General features: G+C 44.6%; 1 protein-coding gene across 5 annotated transcripts in view; it reads left to right on the top strand.

Moving 5' to 3' along the window:
• The window catches only part of CLIP2 (CAP-Gly domain containing linker protein 2), a 385,636-nt gene that overhangs the window by 357,120 nt on the left and 10,395 nt on the right, over nucleotides 1-18,121 (top strand). For all 5 annotated transcript variants that reach the window (XR_015308346.1, XM_086954601.1, XM_086954599.1 and 2 more), the window contains 2 exons: nucleotides 6,879-7,064; nucleotides 8,160-8,222. Coding sequence is in view for 4 of the 5 variants with exons in the window: in XM_086954601.1 (XP_086810727.1) it covers nucleotides 6,879-7,064; nucleotides 8,160-8,222 (249 nt within the window). In the remaining variant the exon portion in view is untranslated. The remainder of the gene's footprint in view (nucleotides 1-6,878; nucleotides 7,065-8,159; nucleotides 8,223-18,121) is intronic.

Here is an 18,121-nt window from a genome sequence, read left to right as displayed (position 1 = left end):
AAACAACTCTTTGTGTCTTTGGCAGACAGTATCAAGGGGAAACTAGGTCCCAAAAACACCATCACAAGGTGGATTACTCAGACAATCCAGATGTGTCACACAACAGCTGGCATACAAGTACTTATCAAGCCAAGAGCACACTCTACACTTATTAAAAGAGCTACAATAGCCTTCATGGCAAATATCCAGTTGTATGACATATGCATTGCAGCCACTTGGCCAATCAGTGCACACGTTCACAAAACACTACTGCATTGACTTACAGATGTACAAGGAAGCGGAAGTGGGACAGCGAGCACTGATGCATTTATTTACAAGCTCAAACTCATCTCCAACCCAGCCACCACAAGGATAAGGAAAATAAATGCAACAAAATCAATGCACAGCATGTGAATCCAGAAAAGATTCACACTGCCAAACAAAATGGTTTCTTACCTGAAGGACTAGTTTTGCAGTGTGAAGAACTTTCTGAATTTTCAGGTGACTCACCCCACTCCCCAAGAGATGAGGGAGCAGAAGTGAAAAAAAAAACTGAAACATATACTAAAGAAAAAAAGAATCTGAAGATGGCAACCACACGTGGAAGCTTCCAGGGAGGGGAGTATGACGTCAGGAGAGGCTGGATTAGGCACCAAATGGTGGTACAGTCAATGCCCAGGCCCCCAAAAAAAGAAAGAGAGAAAAGGGACTAACACAAAGGATAATTTAGGACCCAACCACTAGATAGGCTTTTGGTTCTGGTACAGGTTTTGGCTTCGGCACGGGTGCCGAAGTGTCCTTGTCTTTGGGCACCGAAGGGTTTTTTATTTTCGGTGCCAACGAGTCCTTCGGTGTTGAAGGATGTTTCGGTGCCAATGGAGGAGGTGTAACTGGCACATGGTGTTTCTTTGGTGCCGAGGCACCGGAAGGCGTATTCTTTTTCCTCGGAGCCGGGCCCGAAGGCGGGGCGTTAGAGGGCAAATTTCGGTCTCAACTGGGCCCCATGGGCGGAGTGCTGACCGTCGCCTTTTGTTTGGGTAATGTCTGTCGTGCAGGGGCAGATGTACTCGCGGGTTGTCGAGAAGGAATCGAATAGTCCGAATCCTATGCCCCCAATATAATCTGGAGATCAGGCGAGTCCTCCTCTGCACCGTGTGGAGCCTCGTCCTCAGAGATATCTTCGATTGGATATTCGTCCTCAGAGACGTCTTCTTCGACGATCTCCTCTTCAAAGATGGCCTCCGGTGCTGGTGCTGATCTCCTCATTTTGTGTCGATGGGCCCTCCGATCCCGGATGGGTTTCTTCGATCGAAAGGAGGCACAGGCTGTGCAGGTCGACTCGTCGTGTTCTGGCCAGAGACAGAGGTTGCAAACCTCGTGATGGTCGCTTTGAGGGAATTTTGCTCGACATACTGGGCATCTCTTGAATGGAGTTCTGTCCATGAGGCGTAGGCCGCACAGCACCGATGGGCCCAACGGCCCACGTCGATGCACCGGATTGTAGCTGGTGATGTCGAAAGTCTATTCGATGGCGAAAGAAGTTTGTTTGAAGTTTCTCACTTCCAAAAAAGCAGAAAAAAGTATTTTCTAGCCGGAGCGGAAAACTTTCATCCGAACCCAGTGGCGGAAAAAAACCAATCTGAGGATGGAGTCGATGACCATGCACAGTATTGTCCAAGGGAGGAGTCACCTATCTCGTGACTACAAAGACTTCTTCCAAGAAGACAACAACCTACAATCATCCGAGCCCAGCACCAGGTGGCGATCTATTGCTAAATGTAGGATCTGCAGCTCACATGCCTCGAACATAACATTATCCGTTCGAGGCATGTGTGCTGTAGATAACCATGCTTTACATAGACTATAAAGCAGTATACTCCCAAAGCGGTGGCTAACCTGTAGATGTTGCAGTTGTTTGAAATAGTGTTTTTAGTACTGCTTGTCCTAGATTAGCCTGTTGATGTGCTAACACATCTACACAATAGTGTTTGGTAAATGTGTGTGGTGTAAACAATGTAGCTGCTTTACCTATGTCAGCTAGAGGGATGTTGCCTAAAAGGCCACTGACACCCCTATATTGCAAGTGGAATGCGCTCTATGGGGTATGGTTAAAGTTCTTTTAGCTTTAATATAGCAAGTTAGAATGCATTTCACAATCCATCTGGCAATACCAGATTTTGAAATAGGATTGCCCTTGTGGGGTGGAGCAAATGCTACAAGCAGTTGTTTTGTGAAAGTCTTTTGTTCTATCTAATATTAAAAGGCAAGCTTGTAAAGCGCATGGTTACACCCACTGGTGTGTCCCCATCCTGAGGCACAGACTCGTCAGATGTAAGGGGCGGGAGCAGGAAAGGAGGGCTCTATGCATGGAAGAGCCAGGTTTCCAATTTCTTCTGGAAGAGTAACTTTAATGATTCAGCACGTAGGAAGAGAGGAAATGCATTTCAGTGCTTAGAGGCCAAATAGCTGAAGGAACGGGCTCCCATTCTGGCTTATTTAACTTTTGGGTTCTTAACCAAATAGTTTCCGGTCAATCTAAGACGACTATTTGGAGTCAAGGGAGTGAGCAGATTGTGTAAATTGCTAGGCCCTTTCCCCTGCAAGATGTGGTGGTTAATACACAAGGTTTTGAAGAGTATTCTCTCCTTAAGTGGTAGCCATTGTGGGGCAGAGAGAGCTTTCCTGGTAGAGGTACTCCTGGAAAGCTTCAGGACAAGGCGGGCAGCCGCGTTCTGAATGCATTGAAGCCTATGAAGGCATTTGTTAGTAGCTCTTAGGTATAGAGGATTTCCATAGTCCAGGTGGGATGTTACTAACGCATGGACTAGGGTTTTCCTGCCTGAAATGGGAAGCCCATCCAGAGTTTTCCGTAGTCCCCTCAAAACTCTGAAGCACTTCCCTGCCACCTTTTTGGTGTGAGCCTCAAAGGAGAAATTGGAGTCTAACCACACACCCAAGTTTTTAACCTTATTACTTGGGTATGGCGTGGGGCCCAGTATTTGTGGCCACCATGCCGATGACAAGATAGGGGGAGATTTTCCAACCACTAGACTCTCTGTTTTGCTGCCATTTAATTTTAGGCAGTTATTAGTCATCCAAGATGATAAGTCCCGTAGGCAGGCAGCAAAATTTGTTCCAGCTGCCTCGGATGTCTGTGACAGCGAGACCACCAGTTGCTTGTTGTCTGCATATGGCACAACAGTGACTCTATGCCTTTCTATAATTTTTACGAGGGGGCTAAATAAAGATTAAAAAGAGTGGGGCTCAGTAGGGATAACGCAATACTTTTGGAGTATCTATGTAGTATAGTAAAGCTCTCTTAACATCAAGCATGTGATGAGCACGTTCTGCTATAGAATCAGGTTAAGGAAAGGAAACTGGTAACTCAGCCAAATGGTTTATATGAAAAGCAGAAACTACATTGGGAATGAATTTTGGGTTGGCACAGAGAACTATCCTATCTTTATGTAGCTGAAAGAAAGGTTCTTCTAATGTTAATGCCTGTAGCTCACCAGCTCTCCTCAGTGATGTGATAGCATTGAGGAATGCAACTTCCCATGAGAGGAACTGTAAAGGGCACTTGTGTACTGGTTCAAAAGGTGGATCCATATGCCTTGTGAGAACAATATGGAGATTCCATACTGGGACCGGGGGAATCCTTTTTAAGCCTTCCATGAAAGCCTTGATTACTGGGACTCTGAATAGTGACAAATGTTGTCTACTTTGTAAGTATGCAGCTGCTGCTGCAAGGTGCAAATGAGTAGACTTGTAAGCCAGACCTGTTTGTTGCAAATGAAACAAGTAACAAATAATGTTTTGTAAAGAAGCATCTAAAGGATTGATTTTGTTGTTATTGCAATATACAGCAAATCTTTTCCATTTCGCGGCATAGCAAGCTCTGGTTGTAGGCTTTCTTCCTTCTTTTAGAATATTCGTACAGTCTGGTGGCAAATTTAAGTAACCAAACTCTATGACTTCAGGAGCTAGCTCGCTAAATTCAGTTGTTTGCGATTTGGATATCTGATTTCTATATGGCTCTGTGTGAGGAGACTGGAGTTTAGGGGTAATTTCTCCTGTGGAACTAGTGACAGCTCTAACAGGGTGGTGTACCATGGTTGACAAGCCCATGTGGGAGCTACCAGAATTAGTATGAGAGATGTTTGTCTGAGTTTCCGAACCACCCACGGAATGAGCGGGAGAGGCAGAAAAGTATATGCAGATGTTCCTGACCAGTTCATCCATAGAGCATTGCCCTTTGATAGTAGGTGTGGGTATCTGGAGCCGAAGTTTAGGGAATTTGTGTTTTCGGCTGTGACAAATAGATCTATTTGTGGAAACCCCAACTGTCGGAAGTAAGGAAGGAGGACTTGAGGGTGAGGTTCCCACTCGTGAATTTGTTGTTTTCTCCTGCTGAGGTTATCAGCATTTTGATGTTTTCTCCTGGGAGATGTTCTGCCAGAAAATAAATCTTGTGATGGATCGCCCAATTCCAAATGGCTTGAGCTAGTGTTGACAGTTGAAAAGAGTGCGTCCCCCCTTGCTTCTGCCCATAATACATTGTTGTCATATTGCTTTTAGTGCTAGGAAAATAGCTAATAACTCTAGATAGTTCATGTGGAGAGTCCTGTGCTTGTTGCTCCACATGACTTGTATTGTGTAATTTTTTAGATGAGCCCCCCAACCTGTCAGAGATACGTCTGCTGTGAGCACGATTTGTAAAACAGGGTTGATGAAATGTCGGCCTACTGATAGGTTCCACCACTGCAGAGAGTGATGGGTTCGGCCATCTACCAACGCTAGATCGGTCAATAGACCCTGTGATCGATTCCACTGATGTGCTAAGCATTCCTGTAGGGGGAGCATATGAAGCCTCACATGGGGTACAATTGCGATGCAGGACGCCATCATTCCGAGTAATTGCATGAACACTCTGGCTGCTAATGCTTGGTTGAATTGTAACTGTAGAATGGTAGCTTGAATGCTGTGTATTCTGGCTACATTGGGGGAGGCAAGAGTTTTGACTTTGTTTATAGAGTAGCTCCAAAATAAGACTGCATCTGTGATGGATGCAGGTCAGATTTTTGTGCATTGATGGTAAATTCATTGTGATCTGTGTTTGTTGCAGACAGTTCTGGTAAGTGCTGGCTTTGATGAGCCAGTCATCTAGATAGGGTAAGACGTGAATTTGTAGTCTTCTGAGATGCGCAGCAACCACTGTCAGACATTTGGTAAAAACTCTGGACGCTGTAGTCACTCCGAATGGAAGAACCTTGAACTGGTAATGCTTGCCTGCTATCACAAATCTGAGGTATTTGCAATGAGCCGGATGAACTGGAACATGAAAATATGTGTCTTTTAAATCTAGAATAGACATAAAGTCTGCTTTTTGTAAAAGTGGGAGCACCTGTTGGAAGTGTCACCATGTAAAAATGCTCCGACAGTATGTAGTGGTTTAGCTATCTCAGATCTAAAATAGGTCTTAGGTAACCGTCCTTTTTGGGGAAAAGAAAATATAGAGAGTAATCCCTGATCCATGGTACTGTATGGGAACTGGCTCTGTTGCCTCTTTTAGTAAGAGGGACTGGACCTCTTGTTTTAGCAAGTGTATGTGTTCTGAAGATAACTTGTAAGATTGTGGTGGAATGTTAGGGGGATTGCTGGTAAGCTCTAGGCAATAACCATGTTGGATAATTCCAAGAACCTATTTGTCTGATGTTATAGATTGCCAAATGGGGAGAAATTGGTGAAGTCTTCCCCGACAGGTGTGGTATAATCAGGGGGAAGTGTAGGTAAGTCACTGTTGGTTGGGGGAAGCGGAATTACACAGTGTGTTGCCCTTACCACTACTTTTGAAGTTGTTGTCCCTATAACCTCCTCGAAAATTAGTTTTATGTTAACAAGGGCCCTCATCAATAAAGTTGTATAAAAACAATAACAAAACATGGATTGAAAAGCCAAAAGGCTTGCGTACAATGCCAGACCTATTGGTTTTGCAAATGGGTGGTTGTTTTTGCCACTGCAACTGACATGTCTGTACTTAAGGGAGAACCTGAACAGGCTGCAGCCTACTGACTGCTGGTCTCTTTGGCAGTGCTGGGAATGTTTGGGTTGAGTGTAGATGAGAAGTGGAACAGTTTTGCCGATTACTGAGCAGCTAGCCAGTGCTATGTGGACTGGAAAGACAGCAAGGGGTCTGGGTTCATCTTTAGACACTTATGTGGTCAATTCTGACCCGAGCCACTGGATGCCAGCTGTTTGGCATTAAGCGAGTAGACCTACAAGCAGATAAACTATTGTTACTCTGCTCAGCTGCGGCAGCCACTTGCTGTGTGTACCGTCCTGTAAGTACAAGTATTGTAGATGATTGGATCAATTTTGCAGTATGAATTGATTGAATCCATTGGATTCACAATTCATTTAGTAATTAATGTGCACTACATCTTAAAGGGTTTGCAGTGTAGAGAAGAGTGACAGTTCTCTTTGGCCAGTGCTGCATCTCTAACTATCTGCTGGGGCTTTTAAGATCACTCACCGAATGACTCATTTAAACAGGCCTCCTGGCACCATGAATATTTACCCATTGAGTCCAGTTGTCCTTGTTATAAGGACCCCACCTGCTTAGAGTAAGCCATTTCTAAATGCTGCACTCTGATAACAATAAGGTTTTTTGTTAAAATTAAAACAGCAATATACAGTGCCTGCTAGCAATTTCCAAACCTATATTAATAAGTTCAGGACACTTCCTAATTTAGTTCAGATTCAAATAAAACCAAGTGTTTTTTATATACGAGTCACTCGTTGAAGTTGTAGATTCTGATTGTTAACAATAGCCCCAGTTGACAGTAGTCCCCAGCTTGCTGGAGGTTCACCAGCACACTAATTTGTATTTCTTCATTCAGGATAAAGAGCGTTCAGTACTGGATCAAAGGCGTTACTCATTAATCGACCCGTCCTCAGAGTCAGAGGTCCTCCGGCTGCAGCATCGACTGGTTAGCACAGAAGATGCCCTGCGTAGCGCTATGGAGCAGAGCCAGCAGATGGACAAACTGATGGAGGCCATGAGGTGCACGCCGGACAAGTCACAGGTATGGGACATGCAGGCAAACTGCTCCAAATATCACAGTCTCATGGAGGCCATGTGGTGCATGCTGGACTAGTCCCAATATCAATTTATTGATCTAAAAAATTCAGATGGCGTCAATTGTCAGTTCTTTTCTGACCCATTAAAAATATACAGCGCAAAATACATCCGCCTACACCAGGCCGGACTGAGAGTCCCAAACAGTAGTCTGATTGCCCATACTGGAACAAACAGACACATATAACAACACAGCTACTCTCCATTAGCTGACAAGATACAGTGTGATGACACTTACTGTAACAAATACAAACAAAAGCAGAACAAATAAAAGGTATCTCCGTAAGATGTGTGTGTTTTATATCGCACGTTCACCATGAAGGTTATCGTCACACTAAATTACACATGTTTATTGTTACCCAACTCAATGGTAATCATTTTATTGACCTCAGAAGATTGAAAGGCTTAATGGGTGCACCGCAATCAAAATCTGTATCCACAAGGTCAAACACAGATCCCTACAGTGTATGCACTTGTCCACTGAGCCAACAGACCTGGAATCACTTTTATGTGGTGTTGACAGGCAATACATATTTGCATTCACTTTTGGGCTGTTCTACAATTCATATGTGGCAAAGCTAGAAACAATACCTTTTGAAAGATTTTGAAAGTGTTGTCTGTGTGTGGGGAACCCTAATTTCTGTTGGGTTGATGTTATAAAGATCCATTCCACAGAGGGCTGTGGTCGGTGCTAAACAAAAACAAGATAATATTTTCAAGTCCTGGCACTGAATACAGGGTTTATAGTAACCATTTATTAAACTCATATATATATATTATTTTAAATGTTCAAACACAATCTCCACATTATTACAAGAACGAACCTGTGGTCTACACCATTATGCCAACTTTTTTAATGTACTCCTTCGTTTGTCAAAGTTTGTGGTACCTGTATTCAGTTCTTTTGACCTGGTTGATGTTTGGTGACATTTGCAAGCCTATGTATTATCTCCCGTTGAGGCTCGCTCAGAAAAGCTTTTAAAATGTTTGCCCATGTGAATACTGAATAATGTTTCTCACATGTAAACATGCTTTGTGATAGATCTCTGCAAACTCTGGTTCAGCCAATGGGATTCATCAACAAGATAACCCTTCAAAACAGGAGGTAAGAAAGTAAACTCCACATCTCCTTCAGGGAATTAAATCGTTTGGTTCTTTGGTTATTGACATGTGTGTATGCCATGCAAAGATATCTGCTTCAAATGTTCCTGGTGATGTGATACTGTCTTATATGATTCAACCAGTGATGGTGACCGATAAGCAAGTGTTAATTTGGCTATTCTTTTTCATATAGAAATATTCAGTGATTATATGTTGCCGGTGGCGGCCAACTGCAATTATTTTTGGAAACTGTCACTTATTTTTCTGCATTATATATTTACTGAGTTCAAGAGAGGGAACAGCATACAGATCGGAAAGATGGAGGAAAAGAAAGATAGTAAAACCATTACACAGGGAGAAAGCAGGGACCTCCACAAGTGAGATAACTAGGAGAGGGGGTATCTGGTAGTTGGTAAAAAAGCATGAGGTGGATTCAAGACTACAAAGCCTTTGTATTGGTTTAAGTGCATCAGCTGCAGGCTTCTGAGCAGCACTGCGATCACCAATATCACAATTTACATTTTAAGCAGTGGAAAAATTGCCAGCTCGAAATGGAATAGGATGACAGCCTGCTTTGGCATCAAGTTAGTAATAATTTTCCTCTAGTACCCCGAATACGAAACGATGGGTTGAAGTAAATCTCTGCTTTTTGGAGTTCTAACTCGGAAATAGAACATTACAAGCGGTATTCATTGGCACATTTGACATTCTCACACCTGTCGAAATTATTTTTGTCGTTATTTTAAAGGAAATGTCTGTCATATTCAGTCTAGTGGCAATTCATATCCTTTTCTGTCACCCAAACAACTGTACAATTATTTCGAACACTGGTCAAATTCCATACAAATTTAAATATAATGCAGCTGTTGCCAATATGTTTAATCTCTCAAGATGACAGGCTACATGCTGCCTGGTGTCTCCTCATTTGCTTGAGTATTTAACCAACTTTGGTGTAGTCATCAATGATAAAACAAAACTATCATTAACATGATTTATTTTTAGCACAAATAATTCTAAGTGTCCCTTTTATAAATAATTTCCCTAATAATTTAACTGTTTGCGTGTTTTTAGAAAGAAAACATAATCCCCAGGATTATCACATTTTAGGAAGAGAATTCAACAAGCTATATATACTCTAGAATAAATATGATCTCATAATGTGATAGGATCCTTCTTTTTTATTGAATATTGAATGCCTCAAACTTTTCAGAGAGTGTTTTTGGAACTTTTGATTTCCAGAAGCAACATCTGAAACGTCTAATAGAAGAAGCAAGAAGGATGAGCTGGGTGTCATCGACGTAGGATACTATGCTGAGTCCGTGCTGCTGACGATGCCGGCGAGGGGAGCGAGGGGGGCCATGTAGATGTCGAAGAGCGTGGGAGCTGAGCGATGATCCTTGCGGTACTCCACAGTTGATCTCTGTGGGTTCGGAGTGGAAGGGTGGAAGTCTGATTCTTTGGGTTCTGCCGGTGAGGAAGCAGCGGAGCCAGTCAAGGTGCGGTTCCCTATGTCGGCATCGTGGAGTCTGGCGGTGAGCGTTCGGTGGGAGACAGTGTAGAAGGGTGCGGAGAGGTCGAGAATGATCAGGACGTACAAATTTGTTCTTGAGTCCATCAGTTTTTATCGATGGCACTGGGAGATGGGCAACATCCTTATTGGTGTTAAAGAGATCCCCAAGAAGTTCCTCTCTGTTATCCACAAAGTTCTACAGCCTTTACAAATTCAATCTTATCTGGGTGTGACTCTCAACACTCACACAAGTCTAGCCTCTCCCAGTGCTGCCAGAAGTCTCAATATTGGAATTGGAATTGGAATCGGTATTTATAAAGCGCGACTGTCGCTTCGGAAGAAGCATCCTGGCGCTGACTGGAAGGTGTGCAGGAGGATGAAATTAGGCAGGATTAGATGGTGTCCCGCACATACTCGTAAGATAGGCTGAAGATCCATGTTTTCAGTTGTTTCCTGAATTGGCTTTCCTTGGTCAGGGATCTCAGATGCTGGGGCATGGCGTTCCATGCTTTGGAGGATAGGTGGGTAAGAGTTTTACCCCCTTTGGTTTTCAGGTTGAACTTGGCTAGTGTTAGTAGGTTGTTGTTGGAGGATCTCAGGGTCCTATGTGGGTTGTAGTGGGGATAGCGTTTGATTAGGTACTTGGGGCCAGTGTGGTTGAATGCCCGAAAAGCAACGGTTAGGATCTTGAATAAAAAAAGAAACTCTGCCGCTCCCTCGAGAAGGCCTGGAAAAAAGACCCAACCACCAGCACCAAAGACGCCTTCAAAAACGCCACCCGCATACACCACCAACTGATACGAAATGCCAAGAAAGCCGCTTTCAAGGACCGACTAGATAACAACGTCCACAACAGCAAGGAACTATTCAACATCGTCAAGGAATTTACCAACCCCTCAGCCAACTCCAACGACATCACCCCCTCTCAAGCCCTCTGCGACTCCCTAGCCTCATTCTTCCACAACAAAATTGCAGACATCCACAACAGCTTCGACAACCAACCCGAAGACCAACCCACCCATCCCCCTGCAGAACCCCCACCCCCCTTGAACACCTTCAATGACTGGAAGCCAATCTCCACTGAGGACACCATCCGTCTGATGAACTCTATCCACTCAGGATCCCCGACAGACCCATGCCCTCACCACATCTTTAACAAAGCTAACTCCATCATAGCACCGCACCTCCGAGACGTCATCAACTGCTCCCTCGACTCCGCAACTTTCCCGGAAAGCTGGAAACATGCCGAACTCAGCGCCCTCCTGAAGAAACCCACAGCTGACCCCACCGAACTCAAAAACTACCGCCCCATCTCACTCCTTCCATTCCCGGCCAAAGTCATCGAGAAAACGGTCAACAACCAGCTTGCCGCCTTCCTCGAAACAAACAAATCCCTCGACTCTTCACAATCCGGCTTCCGTGCCAAGCACAGCACTGAAACAGCCCTCATCGCAGCAACAGACGACATTCGAACTCTCCTGGACAATGGAGACACAGTCGCCCTCATCCTCCTTGACCTCTCCGCAGCCTTCGACACAGTCTGCCATAGCACCCTTCTACAGCGCCTCAGAAACATCGGAATACAAGGAAAAGCACTGGAATGGATCACCTCGTTCCTCACCGGAAGAACCCAGAGAGTCCGCCTCCCACCATTCATCTCAGAGGCCACTGAAGTCATCTGCGGCGTACCCCAAGGGTCCTCACTCAGTCCCACCCTTTTCAACGTATACATGAGCCCCCTCGCGGCCATCGCACGCCAACACAACCTCAACATCATCTCCTACGCGGATGACACTCAACTGATCCTATCACTCACCAATGACCCTAGCACCGCCAAAACTAACCTACACGAAGGAATGAAAGAAGTAGCCGAATGGATGAAACACAGTCGTCTGAAACTGAACTCAGATAAAACAGAAGTCCTTATCTTAGGTTCCTCCCCCTCTGCCTGGGACGACTCTTGGTGGCCAGAAGCCCTTGGGAAAGCACCCATCCCGACGGACCACGCACGGAACCTGGGCGTCATCCTGGATTCCTCACTTTCGATGAACAGACAAGTCAACGCCGTCTCTTCATCCTGCTTCAACATTCTTCGCATGCTCAAAAAAACATTTCGCTGGATCCCCACCGAAACTAGGAAAACGGTCACCCACGCTCTGGTCACGAGCCGACTGGACTACGGAAACACCCTCTACGCCGGTACTACCGCTAAACTCCAGAAAAAACTCCAACGAATCCAGAACGCTTCAGCCAGGCTCATATTAGACATCCCGCGTAAAGAACATATCTCTGATCACCTGAAAAACCTCCACTGGCTCCCCGTCAATAAGAGGATCACCTTCAGGCTCCTAACCCACGCACACAAAGCACTCTACGAAATCAGACCCGAATGCCTCAACACACGACTGTCCTTCTACACCCCCTCCCGCCAGCTACGATCATCCAACCAAGCCCTTGCCACTGTACCTCGCATCAACAAAACCACCATGGGAGGTAGATCCTTCTCCTACCTGGCAGCTAAAACATGGAACTCACTTCCTACTTACCTTCGCCTTACTCAGAACCACCTAGCATTCAGAAAGCAACTTAAAACGTGGATATTTGACAAGTAACCCCCCTCCCCTCTTCAAGCGCCTTGAGACCCTATGGGTACGTAGCGCGCTATATAAATTTTTTGACTTGACTTGACTTGATCCTTTTGTGCAAGGGCAACCAGTGGAGGGTTCTTAGGGCGGTGGAGGCTGAAGATCTTCTGGGGAGTTTAAGCACCAGCCTAGCAGCCGAGTGCTGGACACTCTGTAGTTTTTTCAGTGTGGCTTTTTTCACACCTGCCAGGAGGCCATTACAGTAATCTATGCGCGATAGGATTAGCGCCACGGTTACCGTCTTTCTGGCTTCAATTGGTAGGACATCAAATTTTTTTTTGAGGGATTTAATGATTCCGAAGCAGCTTCCTGCCACTGTCCTGACATGCTGGTCAAAGGACAGGTCAGTATCAAAGGTGACTCCGAGGTTTCTTGCAGTAACGACGGTCTGGGGGGGGGCTGTGGAGTCCTCTGGCCACCAGAGATGGGGACAAAAGTTGACGTTTTTCCCCATGGGGAGGATCTCTGTCTTCCCTGTGTTACACTTGAGATGGTTGGTTTCCATCCACAGGAAAACATCTTTCAGGCAGTTTGTTACATTTTGTTCGGCAGTCGTGGAGTTCTCCTCAAGCGGGACTATGAGTTGGGTATCGTCGGCATAGGATGTAACAGTGATACCGTATGATTCGATCAGAGAGATAAGGGGTATAAGGTAGACGTTAAAGAGCAAAGGGCTTAAAATAGAACCCTGTGGGACTCCTGATCGAATCTTTTTCTCTACAGAGCTGAAAGGTCCTAGTTTAATGGATTGTGATCTTTCGGAAAGGAAAGATATTATCCAATCCAATGCCAGGTCAGAGATACCAATGTCCCTAAGTCTGTCTAGGAGTATGAGGTGGGAGATTGTGTCGAACGCTGCCGTGAGGTCCAACAAAATCAGTACGGCGTTTTTCCTTTGATCTTGGAGAAGTTTTATGGAGTCAGTCAACTCAATCAAGGCTGTTTCTGTTGAGTGCTGTGCACGGAATCCTGATTGTTGGGGGTGGAGGATATTATTTGTTTCCAGATGGGTTTTGAGTTCCCTGTAGACTATTTGTTCTGTGATTTTACCCAAGACTGGGAGGAGGGAGATAGGGCGGAGGTTGGTCAGGTCCGAAGGGGGTTTATTTGGTTTTTTCATTATACCAGTACTGAGGGAGGTGTTCACTATTTCATTTATGATAGGATTGACAGTGTCAATCAGTTGATGCAGGATACTAGGAGGGCAGGAATCGGAGGGGGCGCCTGACTTGCATGCTAGAATGACTTCCTTGGATTGTGCAAGGGTGACCTGTGAAAAGGTCTTTAGGTGAGCCGTGGTGTTTTCTTCATGTTCCTGTCTGGAGGGGGACTGGGAACGTTGGTATGGGGGGGAAGTCCTTCTGAATAAGGTTGATTTTCTCTTCAAAGAAATCTGCTATTTTGTCGCAGAGATCTTGAGAGGGAGGTATTTCAGACTGTAAGGCTGTAGGATGGGTGAAGGATTTCACTATTGCAAACAGGGTTTTTTGCTTTTGTTTGGCCTCACTAATGGTTCTGGTGTAGAATTCTTTTTTGGCGTTTTTTATAGTAGTGTGGTAGCTTTTCCTTAGTTGGACGTATGAGTTTCTGTCCGTGCTATCATATGTTTTTCGCCATTTGCGTTCTCCTTTTTTGCAAAGCAGGTGAGCCTTGGCTACTTCTGGTGTAAACCAGGGGGCCTTAGTTTTAGTTTTTGTTTTTGTACCTGTTTTCCTGATGCGTTTGGGTGGGGCACGGATTTTAATTTCGTGAGATATCCAGTTGTGGAAGGATTGGGAGTCTTGTTCCATGTTTCCAGTCATGTTGGGGATCTGGGTCTCAAGGGTAGGATTGAGTTTAAAGGCTTCTTCTACATTTTTCCAGTTGACCTGGTTCTCTGAAGATAAGCAAGGTTTAATTGCGTTTATATACTGGGGGGTTCTGATGAGGAATGGGATCAGATTGTGGTCGGTCCAGATTTGTGGGACTGGGGTGTGGGTTTCTAGAGAGGGGAGGTTGGTACAGACCCCGTCTAAGGTGTGTCCTGCTAGGTGGGTGGGTTGCTTAACCTTTTGTTGGAGTTTAAAAATCTCCAATGTTTGGTGGAAGTTAAGTGTCTGTGCATCCTCTGTGGAATCGAGGTGCAGGTTAAAATCACCCAGCAGGGTGACATGCGGGTATCTGATTAGGAGTTGACCGAGGGTGTCACTGAGGGAATCTCAAAATTTGGTGGCGGTACCTGGTGGACGATAGATAAGTCCTCCTGAGAATGAGGTGGACTCATTGAGTTTGATGGAGAATCCGAGGGATTCGGTTCCTTTTAGTGAGTCGAGGGTGAAGGTATGGCATTTGAAGGAGTTGCGTAGTAGCAAGGCTACTCCTCCGCCTCGTCCTTTAAGTCTGTCTTGCCTGAATATGGAGTATCCTTGTGGAAGAGCAGTGGCTAGGTCAGGGTTACTGTTGTTCGTAAGCCAAGTCTCAGAAGACAGTCAAGGTTTTGATTCAAACTCTGTCATTACAGTTTCAGGCCAATCAAACCTTAACAGCCAAAACCTTTATGCAACTGTTAGAATGATGGTACACAAAGGTGGTGGTGATGGACGGAGCATCTGAATCAATCAAACACACTGGATTCAAGCAAGCCGGGCTGAAGACGGCTGGAATGCCAGAAACCGGTCCTCGGAAGCTTGTTTCCGGTCCAGGGAAGACATAGCTTGGCAGTTCGGGGTGGACTGTTCCCATGAGGCACAGATTCAGACTGATTTGCATATCGCCATGTCTGAACTGGGGTGGCAGAGTGGGCTAAAGAACAGTGATGGATTAAACCCAGATCTTTTGACTAGGTGTGAGTGTTTGATTGATTCAGATGCTCCGTCCATCACCACCCCCTTTTGTACCGCTTTTGGCCACCATAAGTGTGGCAGGGTATGCTCTGACGTGAGTCCCTTGCTCACTTTGCCCCTGGATTCAAGCAATCCGGGCTGAAGACGGCTGGAATGCCAGAAACCGGTCCTCGGAAGCTTGTTTCCGGTCCAGGGAAGACATGGCTTGGCAGTTCGGGCTGGACTGTTCCCATGGGGCACAGGGTCAGACTGATTTGCATATAGCCATGTCTGAACTGGGGTGGCAGAGTGGGCTAAAGAACGGTGATGGATTAAACCCAGATCTTTTGACTGGGTGTGAGTGTTTGATTAATTCAGATGCTCCGTCCATCACCACCCACTTTTGTACCACTGTTAGAATGATGGCGTCATGCATCACTATAGTGCCTCACGCAAGACTACACATGAATCCTCTACAAAAATGCTTAGCAAGTCATTGGAATCCGTCACAGGGTCAATTAACATATCTAGTGTTGGAAGACAGCCGCACCCATCGCTCTCTGCAGTGGTGGAACCCACAAAGAGTATCAAAAGGTCAGTCCTTCATCGACCCAGTTCCACAGATCGTGCTAACAGCTGACGCATCTCTCACAGGTTGGGGTGCCCATCTCCACAATTACACAATTCATGGTCTCTGGGACAACCAGCACAAACGTCTCACATCAACTATCTAGAGCTTCTAGCAGTATTTCTAGTGCTGAACGCTTTTCAGTCCGCACAGACAACACAACAGCCATGTACTATATACAAAAAAAGGGGAGACATATTATCTCCAGCTGTCACACCTCTCTCAGACCATCTGGAACAAGCCAATTCATCACAGAATTCATCTTCTGGCAGAACACCTACCAGGAGTCAACAATCAAATTTATGACCTCCTCAGCAGAAGGAGGCAGCAAATACATGAGTGGGAACTTCATCCCCAAGTTCCCCTTCCATACTTTCAACAATGGGGATTCCCACAAATAGATATGTATGCCACTGTGGACAACGCAAAATGCCCAAACTTTGATTCCAGGTTCCCACACTCTCGCTCCAAAGGCAATGTCTTATGGATCAACTAGTCAAAGATATTTGCCTATGCTTTTCTGCCTCTCCCACTCCTTCCGTTTCTGGTTCGAAAGCTCAGGCAAACATCGCTCACACTAATTTTGGTAGATCCCACTTGGGCCCGTAAACCATGGGACACCACACTTTTGGAACTCTCAGTAGTTCTGCATCAACAGTTGTACCTCAATTCCAGGCTTCTCCGTGGAGAAATCAGACACCAAACCTCAAGGAGCTCAACTTAGCAATTTGGCTCCTGAAGCCATTGAGTTTGGATACTTACATTTGCCACCAAACTGTATGACTGTAGGAAGTGAAATCATTTCTCCAAATAAAAGAATTATCAAAAAAATAGTTGAAAAGAAGTTAGATTTATTCCATAGAGAAGACCCACGACTGAACACATCAGGAACTGCCACAGGACTGAAAGATGCATCTTTACCATTCTAGAATGTAGAATGTAGAATACATAGACACAGAGCAACATGCCTACCACAAAGAAGCACACTCTCTACACCCCCCTCCCTATAATATATAATACACAGAAAGTAAAAAAAACAACAACAAAAAACAACAAATTTAATAATAAACAAAATCATTAGAACGGACAGGATTCCTAATGCGAGAACTACATCTAATAGTTGCATGATCTCCGGAATCTCCAACAGAATTTTGTACATTTTCAACATTTGCATGAACAACATTGTTAGAATCACCCTCCCCAACATTTACAGTTGAATGAGAAGAAACACAATGCTCAATATTGCTCCTCTGAGGAATAACCTCAAAATCAAACCAACTTGAAACAGTTTGTTTGACAGATCTTTCATGAATTATGTTTGCTTGTTCTTCAGATATTTTAATAACAGCATTTCTATTCCACCAACCACGATCCTGTAACATCACAGCCATTTCTGAAACTTTCAAAACTTTAACAGGCATAGAAAATTTTGATTCTCCCTTAGTAATTCTTATAGGTTTCTTTATGATTACCCAGTCACCAGGAGACAACGAAGTAACTTTAACATGTTTTCTTAAATCAAAATTCTTCTTATATGCAGCTTGTTTACTCTCAACCTGATTTCTAACTTTGTTTAAATCTACAATCGGACTTTCATCTCCTACTTTACTTTTTAACCAAGCAGGATTAAGCAATGAAATTGGCTTTCCTCCTCTAAGCAATAAATAGGGAGAAACCCCCGTGGTAGAATGGGGAGCAGTATTATAACTCCACACTTTCTGACAAAGATACTTGCACACATCTAGATTATTAGAAACAGCGGTTTGGATACCATCCTTTAGCAACCGGTTAGCCCTTTCCACCAGACCATTTGAAGAAGGACTGTACAAAGGTACCAAAACATGTTTGACTGAAACTTCACCCAAAAAATTCTCAAACTCACAAGAGACAAAATGATATCCATTGTCCGTCACAATTTCCACTGGTAAACCTTCAACCATGAATAAGCGTTGCAAAAAATTAATCACAGAACCAGAATCAGGCCTCTTAACAAACGAAAAATAGAGCCATTTTGAAAAGGAATCAATGACCACAATCAAATACCTATTTTCAGAACTAAGCAAATTAAAAGGACCTGAAAAATCCAAGCCCAATTTTTGCCAAGGACCAGAAGGCCAATCGACAGGACATAAAGGTGAAGTAGACCGGCGCCAACGTTTATCTGAACACAAACATTCAGGACATTTATTCACAAAATCCTTAACTTGTCCATCGATGCCAGGCCACCAGTACGTATACTTAATCTTCCAGACTGTACTTGAAGTACCTAAATGCCCATCATGAGCAAATGAAATGATCTTTGGACGAATACCCACAGGA

The sequence above is a fragment of the Lissotriton vulgaris genome, chromosome 2_1 (genome assembly GCF_964263255.1).
Source record: "Lissotriton vulgaris chromosome 2_1, aLisVul1.2, whole genome shotgun sequence".
Lineage (NCBI taxonomy): Eukaryota > Metazoa > Chordata > Amphibia > Caudata > Salamandridae > Lissotriton > Lissotriton vulgaris.
The sequence above is the reverse complement of the archived record's forward strand: the minus strand, read 5'-3'. Positions and strand labels throughout refer to the sequence as shown.